We start from the raw sequence: 19,163 nt of genomic DNA on the forward strand, positions 1-19,163 counted from the left end.
GCGTCAGTGTCTCATTACCTCTTCGTCCTATAGCAAAGATACCAATGATTAGACAACCCAGAACATGCGACTTAGGTTACTCTCAGGAATGGTGGGAATCAAGAACACTCTTTCGTTTAATACTCATACCAGTCCACAACATGAGTAAAAAAAGACACTGTAAAGTTTAAAATGTTTATTTTAGCGACGTGCTCTAAGATGCAGTATTTTTGCTAACATTAGCAGGCATATGATTAAAAATAATACGATCAGCATGGTTACAATTCCATAAAACACAAAGGGAGAAATCATATTATAATGATGGTGGAAACAGGTCCTATAGTGCCTTGCGTACCACCCTCCCGGGCTAGAAACTAGGTTTTATAATAATAATAGAAGGTCTTTTAGGCTTGAATGGGGAACCCCATACCTCCAAGGTCAGCAGAAGTGAATCACATCAGGATCTGCAAAAAGCTCTCTCTCTCTGGAAGAGGAGTTTCTCCAAGTGCCCTAATCATGCATGCAGTGCAATATTAAAGGCGCTAAAATTTCAGTTAGCTGCAGCTGTGTGCATGTTGTGTCTAGAGTGTGGGCCGAGCATCCCCAATAACAGCTAACGTTATTATGGTAACCTTGGAGGCTGCTGCACTTACTGCGCAGACTAAGGTCACGATTTAAGTCTAGGGATGTTGAAAACAAGCTGTTCTCATGTGAAGAAATTCAATCAGCCTAACTTACAACAACAGTTAAATGCAGTGTTGTGTGCAAAAGCAGCAAAAATGTAAAATTGCGTTTAAACTTCTATTAAGCCTATGCTAACATAGCAATGATTGCAAGCAGGGCCCTGCCTTCACTACAGCAAAACTGCACAAGAGAGCCAGGAAATGCGGCTGGAACACTACCTCATTCCATCCCTAGTGATGAAGACTGTACCCAGTGCAATTTTATGGAAAATATACAATTACAAACAACATTAAACAGGAAGAAAATTAGGTGAATAACCCTGCCTTAAGCTCAGACGTAACTGAAGAAATGTATAAATCCGGTCCGATCTTAACCAGGTTTTCTCTCGAAAGGTTGCATCACTTATAAAAAGCCTTAATATCACCCCGTTAGTTCACCGTGGATCCATGACCCACTGAAGTTATAAAAGACTGACTGGCACAGTTGCTACCTATTACAATGGCATGCATTATGAGCATTTTTCCAAACAAAAGGGTTTGGTCACGTGTGTTTAAAACAGGCACAGGCAAAACCCCACTACTATGAACCCTCTTGGACCAGCACGGTATACCATCTCATAACTAATGAGTCCTTCTTACGTAAACTCCTAATAACAGTCCATATGGAATCGCAGCGTCTAGGGAAATTACCAGCCAGGCTTTCATCGTGTAGAGGGACAGAGTCTGCCGTTATGGGTATAAGAGGGGGACTCCTGGGGACGATGGATGAGGGACATTGTAAGTGCTGCTCAGTACACAATGTTAGCACTGCTTTACATAATTGTCGCTTTCAATATGACATCCAGATAAAATAACTGAGAAGGATAGTTAGGGTGTCCTGTCAGAATCTTCAATATCTCCAGATTTTCGGTAACTGCTCCCTATTAGATTAACATATGGAGACCCTCTGGTTACCAGTAGTCACCAGAATTTTTCTTTTCTTTTTTGTTTTTTTTAAATAATTCCTTGTTGAAATGTTGTTTCAATAATAAAAAGCAAAATAGTACAGAATCTCGTAATTATTGTATAACTAAATTATTGGCAGTAATTATATATGTTTATGTGAAATCTCTCTATGGCCTATTGATAACAGGCTGCCGATACCCAACTGATATTGCCCTTAGTGGGGGTCTTCACAGGAGACTGACTGAGACTGACATTAAACACAAACAGTGAGATTACGTTGGTCAGGATTAAAATGGCCGTTGCTGAATGTAAATTATAAATTATAAAATCATTCGGATTTGAGAACATCAAAATCCAAGCCTGCCCTTCGGTTAAATCTCTTGGTGTCATACTGGATGAACAGCCATCAGTGGAGAAGCATGTGCCTTATGTTATTTAACCAATATGTGCAGACAATACATGCTCACACTGGCTAAATTGCAGTCTTGTTTAGAAAAAGTACAATATGGTTGCAATAGAAAGGACAAATACAAAAAACGCAGCAGAGGCCATCAGTGGGTTACTTTTATACCACTGCAGATCTATATAATTGAGAAACCCCCCAAATAGCTTGAACATGTTGCTGTCCGGTTGATCCCTGAGTTATGTGCATAAACCCTGGCATACCGTTTGGGTTTATACCTCAGACAACCGTTTGCTCTTGTTGTATTCAGTCTGGCCTGCAGCCTCAAAAACATTACATATCATTCTATCAGTATCGTCGGATTGTTACAATCTTTTGTGGTTTCTGAAAGCCCATTATGCACAACATTAGTAAGGAATAAATCATTGCCTACAGTAGCTTTGAACCTCTACGAGTGCAATGCAGAGGGGAGATCTTTTTAGTGGCACTCCTTAACGCCTGAAAGATGAGAAGCTGTTTGTACAAACAACGTCAGCCATTTTAATTGGTCCAGTACAGGTGAAGTGTAGTAACCCTTTAACTCTGATTCAAGGCACAACCTTCTTGGAAGATGCAGAGACACATATTCTAATCCATGTCAGCCACGTGAGCACCTAAAACCAGTGACAACAACACTGTGGATGACAAAGGCTATGTTTAGAGTGGCATCTACTCTGGGTGTACTTGTGAAATGTTCAGTGGTTCTGATGGTTAGTATTCTGGAAGGCTATGCCTGGGTTCTTCGACCTGGGCCACTGGTCAGTTGAAGACTCCACTTTATTTACAGATACGAAAATTAAATTTGTAAGTCTGGCAAAACGGGGATTAGAAATGTAACAAACTCAGAATAATATATTTGTGGGTTTTCCCCAAACTGGTGATATATTAAAGTCACACTATAACAGGGTACTCCCACCTTTTCTGTAATAGGAAATACTTATGTTCAATGAAAATCATTGCTAGCTGCTAACGTTATTGTTGTAACAGTGACACACCGGGGTAAGATTACATTAGTGGCCACAATATACAAGATTGCCAGCAGAGATCACCTCAGTGCATTAGGCAGGGTTGAGAAGAATAATGTAAAAAATGGCTTTGTCAATTTTGAATGCCTCTAGCTAGGTACTGCATAATAACCATAGCTATGATGCATCTGCGCCAATGTAATATTGTTAGTAATATGTCTCCCAACACCAGATAATTTGTTACTGAAATATCAACTTTAAATGTTTTTTAGAATTTCTCCAAACACCAGCTTGCTCTATAATTTGCGTATCTCTTATAGAATTTACTTTGGAAAATCACATTCATTACTTTAGGTTTGGAAACAATTTCGTATGTATATGTACGTATGCATGTATGTGATATTTGTACAGAGAAAGCCTAGCTTAAAGGCAGAGGAGAACTGTAAAGGGTCAAAGGCAAGCATACAGCCATCGAGGGAAACAGCGGTTACAGCACTGTCAGAAAAACGCAGTGCCTTTACAACGCAGGCACTACAACAAATGTGTCGTTACCACGTGGTCCATTACACTGCAAGTCATTACAACGACTTGCTTTAGGTAACTCATTGTTAGATTTTAAATCCAACACCGTCCCTACTGTTGCACAGACTGGAGTTGGAATAGTAAAGTATACTATTGCAAACCACAGCGCTTCCCTAAAGGGAGTCATTGTAATGACTTGCGTTGTAATGGAGCGCGTGGTAACGACACAGTCATTGTATTGCCTGCATTGTAAAGGCATGCGTTGTTAAAGGCATTCGTGAAAACATCAAACATCTTCGCCTTTCCTAGAATGTATATGATTAATGAGTTATTGTATTCTGCTTATTATAGAATTTCATTGGTTAATGATTGCTTCATATTGAAATGATGATTTTGATAGAATTCTAAATTGTTTCTTGTCCTGGAAATGAATGTTATTATGCCTTTTTTCACAAGTTCAACACACACTTGGAAATGTAAAACCAGGCAGGTTGGTATTAGGTGCCAATGTAATAGGGAATTGATAGATATGCATCTTTTAATTTGTGTTGTCATTTGTTTTCAGGAAGTAGACTTCTAAAGGACCCAGGGACGTTTAGAGCTGCTGCTACTCAACAGTGACAAAACCGTCGGCCATTTTACAATTACTGGCCACTGAAACCTAAACAGGACTTTTAGTGCTCGGTGTGGTTCAAAATGGGACTAATTCAAGAAACAATCCCTATGATTCATTTATGCCTCGTTATCTGCAGTCATACATTCTCCTTTGTTGGCTATGCGTGCCACTGAGTACTGGGCGATGAATGCACAGGTTTAAATCCACGCATGAGCTTAAAGAAGTACATATTTATTACGTGAGTGGCCTTCAGGCTGCTTAACCTAAGACCTGCTTTAAAATGAGTTTACACACTGAAGATCGAGAGCTCTCCAGTGACACAACAGAAAATGAGCTTTATTCCTTTTTCACTAAGTGTCCGCCTATCCAACCTTACCTGTGCTGCACCCCCAACGATTTCCATGAAGAGAGAGATTACTTGGCACGCCACATTTTCCCTTCATTAAACCAACTTTGTCGTGCAAGAGGGACTTACTTCAAATCTGTGAATCTGATGTGGCCCCCCAAGAAGTGGGAGAGTCACCATGCTAGCTCTCTCAAACCTCACTCTCAGCTCCTCGATCAGCAGCTCAGACTTTCCCTGGATTTCATAAACAACGCCTTCCCTTTCTTCATTTGCATGTTGGGTCAGACGTATGGGGAGTTTAGGCCGCAAAACTCGGGACCTCTACCTGCTGCCTACCATGATGATCAAAGTTTGTCCAAGGTGGAAAGGAATCTATACTTGGCAGCAAGAAGCGGGTACCCGTGGGTTCTACAGGATCCAAGCCTCAGCTTCACTGAACTGGAAATAACCCAAGCATCCTTTCTGAAAGGGTCGCCATTTCAGTATTTTTATTTTAGAGACTTTTTGTACATTGAGGAGAAACTTCAGAATGTGGATGATCAGGAAAAGGAACGGGTGTTGTCTATGTACACAAGTGAAAGTGAATACGAAGAATTAAGGATAAGAGATCTGAAAGCCAGAATTGTGAACAAAGGCCTACCCGTGAGATTCTTCAAAGGCTTACAAGAACTTGGGGATTTAGTTTTAAAAGACTGGTCTGCTGTAATTGAACATCTTTACCCTGCCAACTTAATTACTGGAAATATAGGTTAGTATCGCAAATTATTATTATGATGTTTGGCCATTTCTGTAACACACACCACACAGTGTATTGTCTCTTGAGGCTCTTATTAACATGACTAATTATTGTACCACCAGCTGATTTCACTGAGCTTGGAGATGTGGACGCCTGTGTTGCCTTACCTGGTTTCAAACCAGTGATCTACAGGTCTTCTGCAGATCCTTGTAGCAGGCACTCTACCCAATGGCTTATAATTTGTACTTCAAACCTGTATTGAGCTATCTCTCCACGAAGCTATTCTAACAGTATCATGTCAGTGTTGCTAAAGATTATTCTTCCCTGATCTCAAAGCCTTATTATCTTGAAGTAAATTACGTTAGCATATTAAACACGGTGCCCTCATCGGAACAACTGACTTCGAAAGGTCATCAGTTGTCACTCTAGTCACCAAGGTGTGTTCCTGGGGCCAACACCACGCGTACATCATTTAATAGTGAAGCAGTGCTCCTTTATTATTTTTTGTTCTTTCACTCTTTCTTTCGTCTCCTCCTTTATTATTCTCTGCCAGTGTCTTTTCCAAGTCTTTCTTCTTCCAGCTTCATTTGTTCTGTCTAACTGCTTATATTCCTTCATTCTCAAGCTCCTTCCACGTTGTCCCTCAATTTGGAATGACAAAGAAGCGTTTTTCTTCAAATGTTTTATTAGCATTTTCATAAAGATCAGTGAATGACGTGTAACATATTAAACACTAATCTGGTAATCAAAAATGTGATTCTATGAGATAATTCAGAAAGAAATGGGTTCCGAATGCAGTCAATCAGTAACAAATAATAAAACCTTTACACATGAATGGAACCTTTATCAATATATTTGGTGAGGGTAGAGAGGGCGTTGTAGGAAACATCCTTTGAAGTAGAGGAATCCAGAGTTGGTAATGGTGTACATGGACATAATTTACTGAGGTTGCTCCTTTTTGTCAGCCTACATTTACAAATCAAGAAAATTAATTAGAAGTAGGCATAAAGAAGACTGCAGCCAAGGAGAAATATTTTGACTGCTTCTCACATGGTGGCAATCCTTTTTTTTTTTTTTTTAAACATTTTTTATTGAAACAAAAGCAGCAGCAAGGACATGGCATTAGCAGCTTGTATACAGGTGGTCAATAGATAACAACATTATACACTCATCGTCAATCCGACAGAGATACAGGACAGCACATTCCAATAATGACAGAATAAACTACTAATGGGTAGCTCACGTGTTCTCAGGTCAGGAAACATCAGCCATACCCATCGATCTCTAATCACCCTCTGCTTGTGTCAATATCTCATCCATCTCCCCTCCTAGTCTTCGGAGTCTTTCTCTCCTTAGTTCTATTGTTGGCGAGTCACATATCTCCCCTCTATATTTGTTCCAGCGCCCCCACTTGTAATCCCATTCATGTGGGCACCCCCTTCTTTTATAGACTGTTTTTTCAGCAATCGAGGCGTGGTCCTTATCTATAGCCCAATCCCTTAGAAGCGGTACAGTGTCCACACCCCAATGAGCAATGTATACTCCACACCACCGTGGCCCATGAATGTTCGGCTTGTGTATGGTCCGTTGCTTCCCAAATATTGAGGAGACACAGTGAAGGGGTCGGGAGGATAGGTTTGTCATTGTTCCTAGTCAACTGTCTGGTGACCTCCCTCCAGTAGCATTGTATTTGTGGGTATTCCCATGTAATATGCAGGAACGTCCCTTACTGTTTACAATGTCGGAAGCAGCGATCATCAGATCGTCTGCCTAGTCTGTGTAGTAGTGTGGCATCAAAATATACTCGGTATAGAATTTTAAGCTGCACCAGGCAAAGCCGCATCGGGATGGCGACATCCCGGGGCGAGTACAGCGCCTTCAGCCAGTCTTTGTCGGGTCGATCCCCCAGCTCAGCCTCCCAGGATGCCTGCAGTTTGACCATGGGACATGTTGGCAATCTTGAATCGTTGTGTGAGGCGAGTTTCAGTATGAATTATTTGACAAATTCTGTAACAGCTAACCTAATCCCTTCCTATTCCATGCAAAGACATTTCGAGTTGCTCCAAAAGTTTTTTAAAGTACTAATACCGCACTCATAGCCCTGGCACACAAGGTAGGACTCAGCTCACAACATTCAATTCTCCAAGATGACATATAGGGAAAACAAGTAAACCTTTTGGGTTTAGAAAATGTATATCCTTTTTTTAACCCTATATGTAAACGTTATTTTAAATATGTCACCAATATTGATCTTGGTGACACACACAACTTTTGTCTTATCAAATTTCTCTTTGCAAGCTAATTTCTTTGTTTCTTGTGTCACTCCTCACCACAGGGTCCCTTTTTAATAAACGCTTACTCCCACTCATCCAAGCTGAGTAAACCTTGAAGTTTGGTTTTCTCCATTTGAACATTTGAAACAAAACTTTACCAGTTGTGGCATATGAGGATATTCTTTACTCAACCAGTTTTTCTTGTAATTCCTCAATCCATTTCTTCCCTCAACTGCTTTTAATTAGCATACTTTCCTTGATCACTTTTTTTTTTTTTTTGTTTAAATCTTTTTATTGGCATTTATATATTTCAACAGGATAGCACAGCAATATTTCAATAACAACAAGAGCCCAGTAGCAGTGCATTAGCATAACATAGACTGAGTTGATAGTAGAAATGGCTTGAGTATACTGTGGCTGTTGTGGATCAGCATTGATGTATGCAATATGGTTGCACCGCTAGTCAAGGCGCTTATTCGTGCTATGTAGAGTAACCGTGAACAGCTGGAGGAGGGTACAACAAAATGAGGGCAAAATAACTTGACCAAGAGGTGGGGTGATTGCCCATGATCTAAGGCCGAAAAGTGTGACTACTGACGAATAGCTGCTTGTGGCGCATGTTAGGGTACTATGACCTATCAAAAACTAATGGGGGTTTGGAATCACCTTCCCAATTGCAACTTCCCTTTGATGATGTTGAAATGTCAAATTGGTGCTACTGAGATCACCGCCTCTCTCTGTGCGTCTTCGGCGGGCGTAATTAACTTCTGAAATTCTACTACAATGGCCTCCCAATCCTTAGCTAGGGGGTACTTGCGGAGCCTCAGAGGGCCTTTCCTCTGCAGGGCTATACCTTCTGCCCTGGCCTAGTTGAGCAAAGTGCGGTGCCAGACTAGTGTAGGGCGCCGTCAGAGCTTTCCACCTTTTAGTAATCAGGCGTTTCTCTGTGATTAGACCCAGGTTAAAAAACTGCGTAGCAGCTTTGTGTTTCCTGCCCCTCGTGAAGAGATGCAAGATATACACTTCCCAGTGAAAGGGAATTTCACGTTTAGTGCAACAAGGCAGGGTGGCAGCTATGCCCATCCAGTCTAGGGCAGGGCAATGCCACGGCATATGTAGGAGATCTGCATTGGGCAGGCGACACCGGGGGCATTAAACGTCCCCCGATGGAAGTACTTATTTATCAGGGCCGGTGTGAGGTAGGCACAAAGCAGGATAAAATACTGAATCTGACTGAAGTGCTGATTGCGAGGGATATGTATCTGACTTTCTAGAATTGTCAGCCATTCCTTCTCAGGCAGGGCCCGTCCCAAGTCTTCGTCCCAGTGCTGTCTCAGGGGGTCAGTGGAATCGCAGTATGTTGATGAAGGGAGGAGGCAAACCAGCGTATCAAGCGCCCCCCTGTACCCATTATCTGGAGGTATTACAACAGGTGGAGCGTGGGAGGTTTAATTGTGATATTACCCCACTTAGATGAAAGTGAAGCTATGAGCGCTCAGTGTAGTAGAAAGTGCCCCGGGGGTAGACCGTCCTCTGAGATTAGATATGTGTAGGGAATCAAGGCACCATCTCTAAAAAGGTCCCCGGTGTTGCGATGCATTAACCACTCGTTGGTGACCCCAGCAGAGGAATAGCAGGAGTATATGGCGTGGTAGCGCAAGTGATGTATACACTTCTCCAGTAGCATTTGAACCCTATGGAGAGAAGTAAAGAGTTCGTCTTACTGGGCATTGCGCAGGGGTGAAACATGTGGAGTAAAGCGTGAAGTGACAGAGGTCTTACAGGTGCCGTGAGGCCAGCCATCTAGCCACCCATTGTAGTTGGGCTGCTAAATAGTAATGTTTGAGGTTAGGCACCGCCAGTCCACCCTGTCCTGCTGGCAGGTATAGCCTCCTGATAAAGACCCCATGCGTGGACGCTTCCCAGAGAAAGTCACTAACCTTAGTCTCTAGTTTGTTGGAATACGAGGGGGGAATGTAAAGTGACTGGTAGCGAAGTAATAGAGAAGACGTGGGAGAACCACCATCTTCATCAGGGCAACTCTACCCGAAATAGCCAAAGAGAGAGTCTTCCAAAATATCATCTGTGAGTAAATAGAGGAGGTGGCTCAAGTAATGTTGCAGTCAAATAGGTCAGATTTGGAGCGATATATGTGAATACCCTAGTAACTAAAAGTACCTATGCACCAGGACAACAGAGACCCCGCAATGTGTACCCTTAATCTGGAGAAGACAGAGTGAACGGTAAGAGAGTGGACTTCATTGTATTAACCCTGAGACCTGAAACAGTGTCGAATTGTGACAGTGCTGCGTCTAGTGTTTGGGGGATAGAGTGAAGATCTCTTGCATAGAATAAGAGGTCATCAGCATATAAAGGGATTGTGTGTTGTTGCCCAGGGGAATGCCTTTTCTATCCGGGCACGTATGAATGCTGCTAGGGGCTCCAAGCTAGGGAGAAAAGGAGTGGGGAGAGTGGGCAGCCCTGATGGGTCTCATGGCCCACCCGGATGGAGTACAATATATAGGGTCCCATTTTAACCCTGATCACTGGATGTTTGTATAACAGCCGGACCATGCTGAGAAAGTAGGGGCCAATGCCGAACCTCGGTAGCACAGCAAAGAGATAGTCCCACTCCGGGGACTCAAATGCTCTCTCAAGGTCAAGCACAAGGCATCCTGAGCGGGGCCAGTTCAGGGGGGCATACTCAGCTATTGTAAAGTAGCGGCGGAGATTGAGTGCGGTGTTCCAGGCAGGAACAAAACCATTTTGGTCCGAGTGTACCAGTAGGGCCACAAGAGGGGCAAGCCAAATAGCGAGTGCTTTCCTATGGACTTTGTAGTCAGTGTTGAGGAGCGCCAGTGGTCTGTAAGACCCTACGGTTGTGGGATCCCTGCCCGGTTTCAACAGGGAGACAACGTTGGCTGTAAAAAGAGAGGTAGGACAAACTGCATTGTCAAGCGCTGCTGTATAGAGTGCGTGTAAGCGGGGCACTAGTGCCTCTGCATAGGTCTTGAAATACTCTGTTGGTACCAATCGGGGCCTGGCTTTTTACCAGATGCAAGGGATGTTAGCGCCTCCCTGACCTCCTCTGCCGATAAGGGTGACTCCAACTCTAGGAATTGGTCAACGGCAGAGAGGTTAGCTGCACAGAGTCCAGGAACAAGCCTATTTGTTTGGCATCCAGCGCGCGCTTGATCCGTATAATGTGGTGTAATGTTTGGTCATGGCCTCGTGTATTTCCCTCTGTGTTTATTTCATCTGACCAAGCTCATCCTTAATGACTTGTATGGCATGATGTGGGTGCTCCTGTCTGATAAGGTATGCAAGCAGTTTGTCTCCCCTGTCTGATGTGGCATGGGTGGGGGCGATGTAATTATTACAGCGTAGCTTTTCCAACAATTCTAGGCGGTCCGCCTGAAGGGCCGCAAGCCTGGCCTGTGCCGTAGTATGAGGGACTGACAGTGTTTCCCAGTGAAGGAGCTTCCTTTCAATGGAGGCAAGCGAGGTTTCTAATTGTTTATACATGCACCAGGTTAGACCCAGGCAGTGACCTCCCACTCTAAAATATTTGACTAATGCGGCTTCCAAAGAGCAGTGGAAGGACTGGTCCTCCAGTGCCACCGTCTGTAACCGCCAGGCGGGGAATGAAGGTGGTCCAGCCTCCCGACTGAGCAACATGATCTGCGGATTATGATCCGAGTGAGCGCGACCAAAATAGCTGGTGTCACTAATCAAGGGGTGTAGGGCTGGTGATGCCAAAATGCGATCCAGCCGCACATGGAGATTGTGGACTGGCGAGTAAAAGAAATATACTCTCAGGTCCGGATGACGCGCATGCCAAACATCTATTAGGGACCAGTGTCCTAGCCAGGTGCGCAGGGCCTGAGCATTAGACGAAGCATTGGTACAAGTAAGAGGGGGAAGGAGTGGTGAAGTGAGACATTGAGGACAGAGTTGAAATCCCCACCTAGTAACCAAGGAATCCCAGTCCAACTAGAAAGCTTGGTGGAGAGGCCGCCAAGGAACCTATTCTCGTCTGTGTTAGGGGCATATATGGAGCCTAACAGAAGGAATTGACCATTGGGCCTACCCCTGACACACACATAGCGCCCCTCCGGGTCTAACACCACCTCCTCCTCCTCCTCCCATGGGGTCCCCACCCTCACCCATATCATGGTGCCCCTGGCCTGAGATGAGTAGTTAGGACTGTATACATGGCCATGCCAGTGGTGCCAAAGTCTGGCTGCTTCTAGGCTTGTCAGGTGAGTCTCCTGTAGAAATGCGATCCCGGTCGAACTGCACCCTAAATAAGCATAAATGGCATCCCAGCAGGCTGGGGTGTGGATGCCCCTAATGTTCCAGGAAATGATGTTGATGTCTGTCATGTGTATGATGAAGGACAGTAGAACCAAGTCAGCGCAGCAGTTAACGTGTGTTGCTACAACAGGAGTGGCCCTAGGTCACTGTGTGGAGCAAATAGGGAGGGAAAAACAATATTATTTAACCTAGGCGGAAGAACTACATAAGAGTTTACCCCAAACGGGAATTGACCCAAACTAATACGCCCAGCCATGGCGATTAACACGTAGTCGGATGAAGACAGTATGCGGTAGAAGGGGATAGCCTCTAACGATTCATCCCCCAACTACATAATACCAGAAACTGGTTGTTGGAACTGGGGTCACCAGTCCCCTAGGGTAGCATGGCACGAGCGGGTAGGCATCCGAGAGCATATGTGTTAAGCAACCATGCAGCACACGCAACCACTGAGTCAGAAACCTGGGCACGCAATTAGTGACACCACTCCAGTGAGTTTATGTAAAAACTCAAGTTAACTTTATTAAGATAGATAATCAGGTAGATGGAGCAGGATCAGGGTAGAAGAAATTCATTATAATATTAGCTTTTCAGTTTACCTTTACCAATACATATGTTTCATTTCTCTGTAATAAATACTAGATGAAAGAATCTTGAATATGCAATAAATATTAAATATTAGATAAATAAATATTTGAAGAACACCATATTAGAGGGAACATTAGCTGTGCATAACTCTTCTCCCATATTAGGAGTAAAACATCTCATAAATAGATAAATAATGTATCATAACTGACTAGAGGTCAAAGTTATCACTCTCCTCACACAGGGAAAAGACTTCAATGTAAAACATTTCATTTAGCCAGCATTACCCATTTCATCAGGTAAGAATCAACCTTTCTTTTAACTAGGTTAAACTACTACAACACCTGAGGCTGGAATAGCAGTGCATTATCCCTATTAATCAGGAATAAATCTCTCCTCTTATGGGAGTAACCATTTCCTTATATCTCTAGAGGCCTACGGGAACCAAGGCACTAGGCTGGATTTAACATGTCATCTAATAGGCATAAACTGGTCATTTCCTTGAATAGACATTTCCCCTCTAATCAGGGTAGCCTTTCTCTGAGCAGAAATAAACATTTAATAATAGATCAACCATTTCATGACTCAGACCTGCACATTTAATTGGGCCTATGCAGAGCATTCCCCTAAATAAGGCAGTAATAACTAGGCCTATTGTAATATGTGCATTTCATTAGTAGCACAAACACTGCATTTCTCAGCAATAACATTTCCTAAAACGCAGGAATAAACAGTGCCTCAAATGAGGGTAAACCATTCAATTGGCAGGAGCGACCCCTTCCTTAACCAGGAATGACATTTCAGCGGATAAGGGTAAAATTTCCTTATTCAGTGCCCAACAGTTCAATAATCCCAAAATAAGTCAGGCTTCAAGCATTAGTGAACATTACCTGGGATAAAATAACCACCTTTCCTTAGGCATAGAACACTTAGGCCCTGTATCAGTACTCTTTTAGGATCTGCTTAAGAGCAGGTAGGGCCAACCAGACTCCCCCAGCGTGTCTATTGGGGGCTGGGCACGGTTCCAGCACTTACATAGGTCAATGGGGGGGCCAAAGGGGCCCAACTTCAACTTTCCCCCGGGGAGGGGCGAACTCGGGGCCTTCTCCTGCCTTCCGCCCACCTCCCAGGAGATTACCTGTCTCTTCGGCCTTTCCAAGGCCCTTGCGTAAGCTCAGGGGGCTGGGGAGGGCTCCGGCTCCTCTGGAAGCCCTCGTGAAGATTTCAACTGGCCTCGGGAGGGAGGGGGACCTTTCCGGGGAAGCCCGCCCGCTCCGCTGCTCCTCCCGAGGCTGGAGGGGGCTCCTGCACTCCGGCGAGGACAGGCTGTTCCCGGGCCTTCTGTAGTGCTCACGGCCCGGGAACCAATCAAAGTGTGGCTGGGGCGGAGTCACTTCCCACGCCCCCGTCACGTGAGGCCGGCAGGCTAGCTTCGTTGGGCCTAGCGCGGCCCACTGCGTACTCCGGCGGCCCTTTCCTCTCATCAGGGGCCGCCGCCACTATCCCTGAAAGCGAGGGGCTTCCTGAGGCAAACGACAGCCCGCGACGCCTTCTGCAGGCAGAGGCGGGGTCCGCAATGCCTGACACGGCAGCGGCTTCACAACAGCGATTTACAGGTGTGCTCAATACTTGAAAGGCAGCACTCAAAGCCCTGTCACTTCCAGCATCATAGTCCCTGACTAGGCCCCTCTGCCTAAACTCCTGCGTAGGTTCCTCCCCCAGGTCCTCCCCTCAGCTTCTCTCCTTCTTCTCCTCAGGAAAGTTCCCTCCCTTTCCTTTTATAGTGCCAGTTGACAGTTGGTAGTGGCAGTTGGTGTCACCTCACCTCTCCCAGAAGGTTCCAGAGGTTTCCAGGAGGTTCCACCATTCTACCTGTGGACAGGCTGGCAGGCTAAGATGGATACATTGCCTGAGGGTTCCAGCCAGCCCCTGGCTACTAGAATGCGCCCCCTAAACCACGCTGCTGCAGCAGTGGTCTGTGGCGGCCATGTTAGGGGTAGGAAGTACCTGTACTTTAACACTAGTTTTACACTACACAGGCCCTTCTCCACCACACAAGGCCTACCCACTGTTGTTTCAATAGGGGCATTCTAAATTAACAGGGGATAAAAAGCGAAAAATTTCTGGGGAAAGGGCCAAGTCTCACACTGGTATCTAAGGGCGTTCCTAGGGATGTGTAAATTGGCGCGTGCTTGCGGTGTAGATTGTCTGAGTACGGGCATGGGTGGCAGTTACTTAACTTTCCTTGATCATTTATTAGGCTTGGAATGATATAAGCACATATTTTATACAAAATACATTTGTTGCCAACAGATTCTTTCAGATCACCCAAAATTGGACTTACTCGTTTGTCAGATTATACATGAGAAGTTTTTCCATTGCAAATGTTTAATTTAAAACTCCTGGTAATATGTTTAGTGTTGATGTCACTGATCCATGAATCTCTGGCCTCTTAAAACTATCAAAAAAAGAACATATTATGTACAGCACACAAGATTTTGATGTTTTTTTCATTGCGTTGGTGCTTTTACGTTATGTAGTTTTTATTTATTTATTTGAAAATGTTAATATATCCCGAACATGACCCATCCGGGTATCAGAGCTCTGTACAAATAGCAAACAAGTAAAACATAAAAAATGCAAAAAAAAACGAGCAAGAAACAGAATAGATACCAATAGCAAATACAGACCAAATTGCAAACAAATTACATATAAAAGGAACAAGAAAGAAGCTGAGTATATACAGTGTAACAAAAGGTTTAGTATATTTTGGATCTAGATATGTATACAGGAAAAGTAGTCAAGCCGAGTAACTTCAGGTCCACTGTGTTTTTTCTTTGTTTTTTTAGAGCGTGACGAATCACCCAGAAGGGGTATCTCGGTGCTAGAGCATAGACCCAGAGAAAGAAAGGAAAAGAGGAGCGGTTAGAAAATCCAGTTTTTGAGAAGTTTTTTTAAACGAACAAAATCAGAGAAAGTGTGGTTGTATAGTAAGTCTGTTCCAGTGATGTGGGAAAAAAAGGAAAAGGATCGGCCACCGAATATGGCGTGGGCGGAGCAAAAGTTGATCCTTGGAGCTGAGATTTCTATTGGGTAGATAGGGGAAGAGTTAGTTATGAAGGTACATCGGGCCTTTATCAGATAGGAATTTCTTTACTATGCATAGTAACTTTAAAATGGCTTGTTTCCTACTGGGAAGCCAATTCAGTGATCTTAGAATGGGTTTAGAGGGAGTGCGGGGAGAAAGTTTGAGGACACGGCGAGCCGCAGTGTTCTGAACCACCTGTAGTTTTGATAAGAGAGATTCAATGGCTGCTACCAATAGAGCATTTCCGTAGTCTAGGTGGCTGACCACAAGAGCCTGTGTAAGATTTTTTCTTGTGTTGAGAGGCAACCACTGAAAGACTCTTCTTAACATGTGCATTATACCAAAAAGGTACCGCATGTGTACCTGCTCTCTCATTGTGAGATTGTCATCAATTAAGATGGCAAGATTTTTTACCACCTTTTTGGGTTGTGATGAGGTGCTTTGTGAGAATGACCACATTTATCCGGCCAGTAGTCGTGGGTCTTGCCAAACAGCACTATCTCCGTTTTATCGCTGTTGAGCTGTAGGCAGTTCTGGGACATCTAGGATTCAATTTTCCTTATACATTCCTGGACTTTTGGGTTTTGTAGATTCAGTATCTGGGTCCATGGAAATGATTAATTGCATGTCATCTGCCTTTGAGTTGGTATCAAGGCCACAGACCATACAACTTGAGCCAGTGGTGCAACATATATGTTAAAAAGCGTGGGGCTCAGTGAAGAGCCCAGAGGTACTCCTTTGTCTAGTTTCATGACACAAGATTTGAAAGGGCCCAGGTTAATTATTTGAGTATTATTTCTAAAGAAATTCTTAAACCAGCTAAGGACTTTGCCTTCTACACCAATCTTGGAAAGTCTTTGGACCATAATGGAGCGTGAGATGGTGTTGGGGGCAGCAGACAGGTCAAGTAGCACCAGCATGGCTGGTCAGCCCTCATCAAGGGAGAGCCTGATTGTGTCCAGAACCTCCATCAGTGTGGTTTCTGTACTGTGTGAGGCTCTGAAACCAGATTGTGAAGGATCCAAGATGGTATTGTATTCTAAATAGTGGGAAAGTTGTTGAATGACTAAATGTTTGCTGAGGTAGGGAAGAGACATGAGGCTATTTTCAGAATGGGCATAATTTGCAGGGATCAGAGTGTTGGAGAGTGTTACCATAATTTGTGGTGGAGAGAGGTCAGAGGGGGCACCTGACTTGACTTTGCTTATCATTTCTAGAGCTAGTTCTGCGGTGATGGGGTCAAGGTACTCCAAAGTGGTGCAGGACTTATGAATAGGGAGAATGGCAGAAATTAAATTAGTGAGATAGGGATGTTTAGTGAGGTTCTTATTATAGTCTCAATGTTTTCCTCAAAGTGGTTAGCCAGGACGTCATACAATTCCTGGGAGGCTGGGATGGAAGAAAGGCAGACAGTAGGCTTCATGAACTCATTTAATACTCTAAAAGGTTATTTGGTTGAATTGCCAGCACTGTAGATTCTGTTGATAAGATGAGATTTACGAGTAGCTTTGAGTTTTTCATAATAGCTGTTTAAGGCTAATTTGTAAGTAATTTTATTGGAGAGGGATTTGGAGGCCCACTGTCTTCTCACCAATTTCCTACAGGCTGCTTTCTCTTGTTTAAGTTCTTCTAAGAACCATGGAGCATGTGGCCTGGTAGAGTTGCGGCGATTGGCTCTGAAGGGTGCAACTATATCAAAGTTCAAGTTGAAAGTCACTTGGAAATTTATGAGGCCACTGTCAATATCTGAAGATTTTATGATAGGATGGGTGGGAAAGACAGAAGAAAAAGATGAATCAGAGATTTGCCTACAGGGCCTACTATGTCTATGGAATTAATTCTTCTTACTATGAGAGTGTCATCAGAGTAGTGAAGTCTAGTAGTTTCTCGTTACCACGGGGGTGTTTGGCAGCTGTAAAGTAAGGCTGGGTGCTTATAGGCTATGGAGGCTAAAATTTGTGTGAATAGACTGCTAACCGCAAGGAATATGGAGACTGCAGTCATCTCAATTGGTAGCAGCTGTGCTTGGATTCCCTCTGCTCAACTGGCCGAAGCCAGGGCAGACTGGGGAAGCCAGACAGTGCAAGTGGGAGTGCAATAACAGCAATGATGAAGGAATTTGCTTTGGTTTGAAGTTTCAAGTTGGCATTATTAGTTTCTTAATATTAAAAGCACAAAGAGCGTAAATTATTACAAACAGTTAAGGCTCTGTTAAAAACGATTGTTAAGGTGAGGGCATTAATAGTTTCTTAATGTTAAGAGCACAATGAGAGCGTAAATTAGTAAAAATAGTTAAACGCATTTAACCCCTCCCACGCTTGTGACGGAACGGTTCCGTCACGCCCCTCGGGTGGGCTGTGCTGGTGATGGACCGGTTCCGTCACGGCCCGCTCGCCGCGCCAGCGCGGCGCTGATTTCGCGCCTGTGCTGCACGTTCTATTGAGCGGGCGGGGCCGTGATGGAACCGTTCCGTCACAAGCGTGGCTCACCCGAGGGGCGTGACGGAGCGGTTCCGTCACCAGAGCGGGAGCGCCGTGTGGCCCCCCCCCCCCACCCCTTAGCACTGCGGCGGAATAGCCGCCGCAGTGAAAGGGTTAAAAAACACAGTTAAGGTATAGGCTATACCAGGGGAGCGCTGCACCTCTGCGCTATGTGTTTGAATTTATGGGGCTATGGAGGCTGAAATTTGCGAGAATAGACTACTAACAACACGGAAAATGGTGGTGGCAGTTGTCTCAATTGGTGGTAGGTGTGCTTGGATTCCCTCTGCTCAATCGGTCTAAGCTACGGCAGATCGGGGAAGTCAGAAAGTACAAATGCATTGCAACAGCAGTTTTACTTCTTTTTTGAAAGAGGTAGTCAGGTAGTTTGATCTGGTTTCAGGAAGTATTGCGTTTCATATTCTTGGGGCAAGACCAGTAAAGGGTTTTCGTTGGTTGTGTGCATTTTTTTGACAAAGGGCCGCTGACACTTATTTTTTGGCATAGCAGCATCTCCCCATTTCCAACTACGGTTGTATTTTATTTGCCCTTGGGCATTCAGTTTGATATTTGCTCTACATCAAAACAGTTTGTATTCTGTTGGTCCATACCATGCTACATTTTTGGCAGCCATGTTTAGAAGGCTCACAGCAAATGTGCCATTTGAAGCCCTCCACTTGGCTGGAACCTCTCATGGTTTAGTTCTTTTGTTCTTCTGCTACAATGTGTGGGGCAGCAGACCTATACATAAGGCCATCTGCGTTGCCGCCAACCAGCAGACATTTGTAGTGGATGTGCCATTTGAATCCCTATTGTAAATCTGTCTGATCCCGTTCACATTATGATGCCATCACCCATGGTGTTTTAAACTTCGCTGTTGAACCTATACATTCCTGGCCAGGGCTGGACTGGCCATAGCGGGCACCGGGCAATCTCCCGGTACGCCGCTCGGGTGGGGGGCCGGTTTGGGGTGCCCTGGGGGCCGTTTTTGTTACAGGGCCGTTTTTGCAACATATCGGCCCAGTAACAAAATCGCCCGAAAACCAGCCCTAGCAAAGAGCTCCGCGGCTCCCACAACCGCCTGGGGGACGGCCAGCCGAGCACTTTGCCAGTGAGGTTTTGGTTCCCAGTCCGGCCCTGTTCCCGGCCAGGCAACTCTCCTATCACATTATTCCCTGGAGGCACT

The 19,163-nt window shown here is 44.5% G+C and overlaps 1 protein-coding gene across 1 annotated transcript in view; it reads left to right on the plus strand.

Annotated features, from left to right (window-relative positions):
* The first annotated feature begins 4,396 nt into the window (after positions 1-4,396).
* The window catches only part of LOC147751267 (putative tetratricopeptide repeat protein 41), a 496,241-nt gene continuing 481,474 nt past the window's right edge, over positions 4,397-19,163 (plus strand). Inside the window, exon 1 of the mRNA XM_086919170.1 lies at positions 4,397-5,246. Within this exon, the coding sequence (XP_086775296.1) occupies positions 4,433-5,246 (814 nt within the window). The 5' untranslated portion in view covers positions 4,397-4,432. The remainder of the gene's footprint in view (positions 5,247-19,163) is intronic.

The sequence above is a fragment of the Lissotriton vulgaris genome, chromosome 1_1 (assembly GCF_964263255.1).
Source record: "Lissotriton vulgaris chromosome 1_1, aLisVul1.2, whole genome shotgun sequence".
Taxonomy (NCBI): domain Eukaryota; kingdom Metazoa; phylum Chordata; class Amphibia; order Caudata; family Salamandridae; genus Lissotriton; species Lissotriton vulgaris.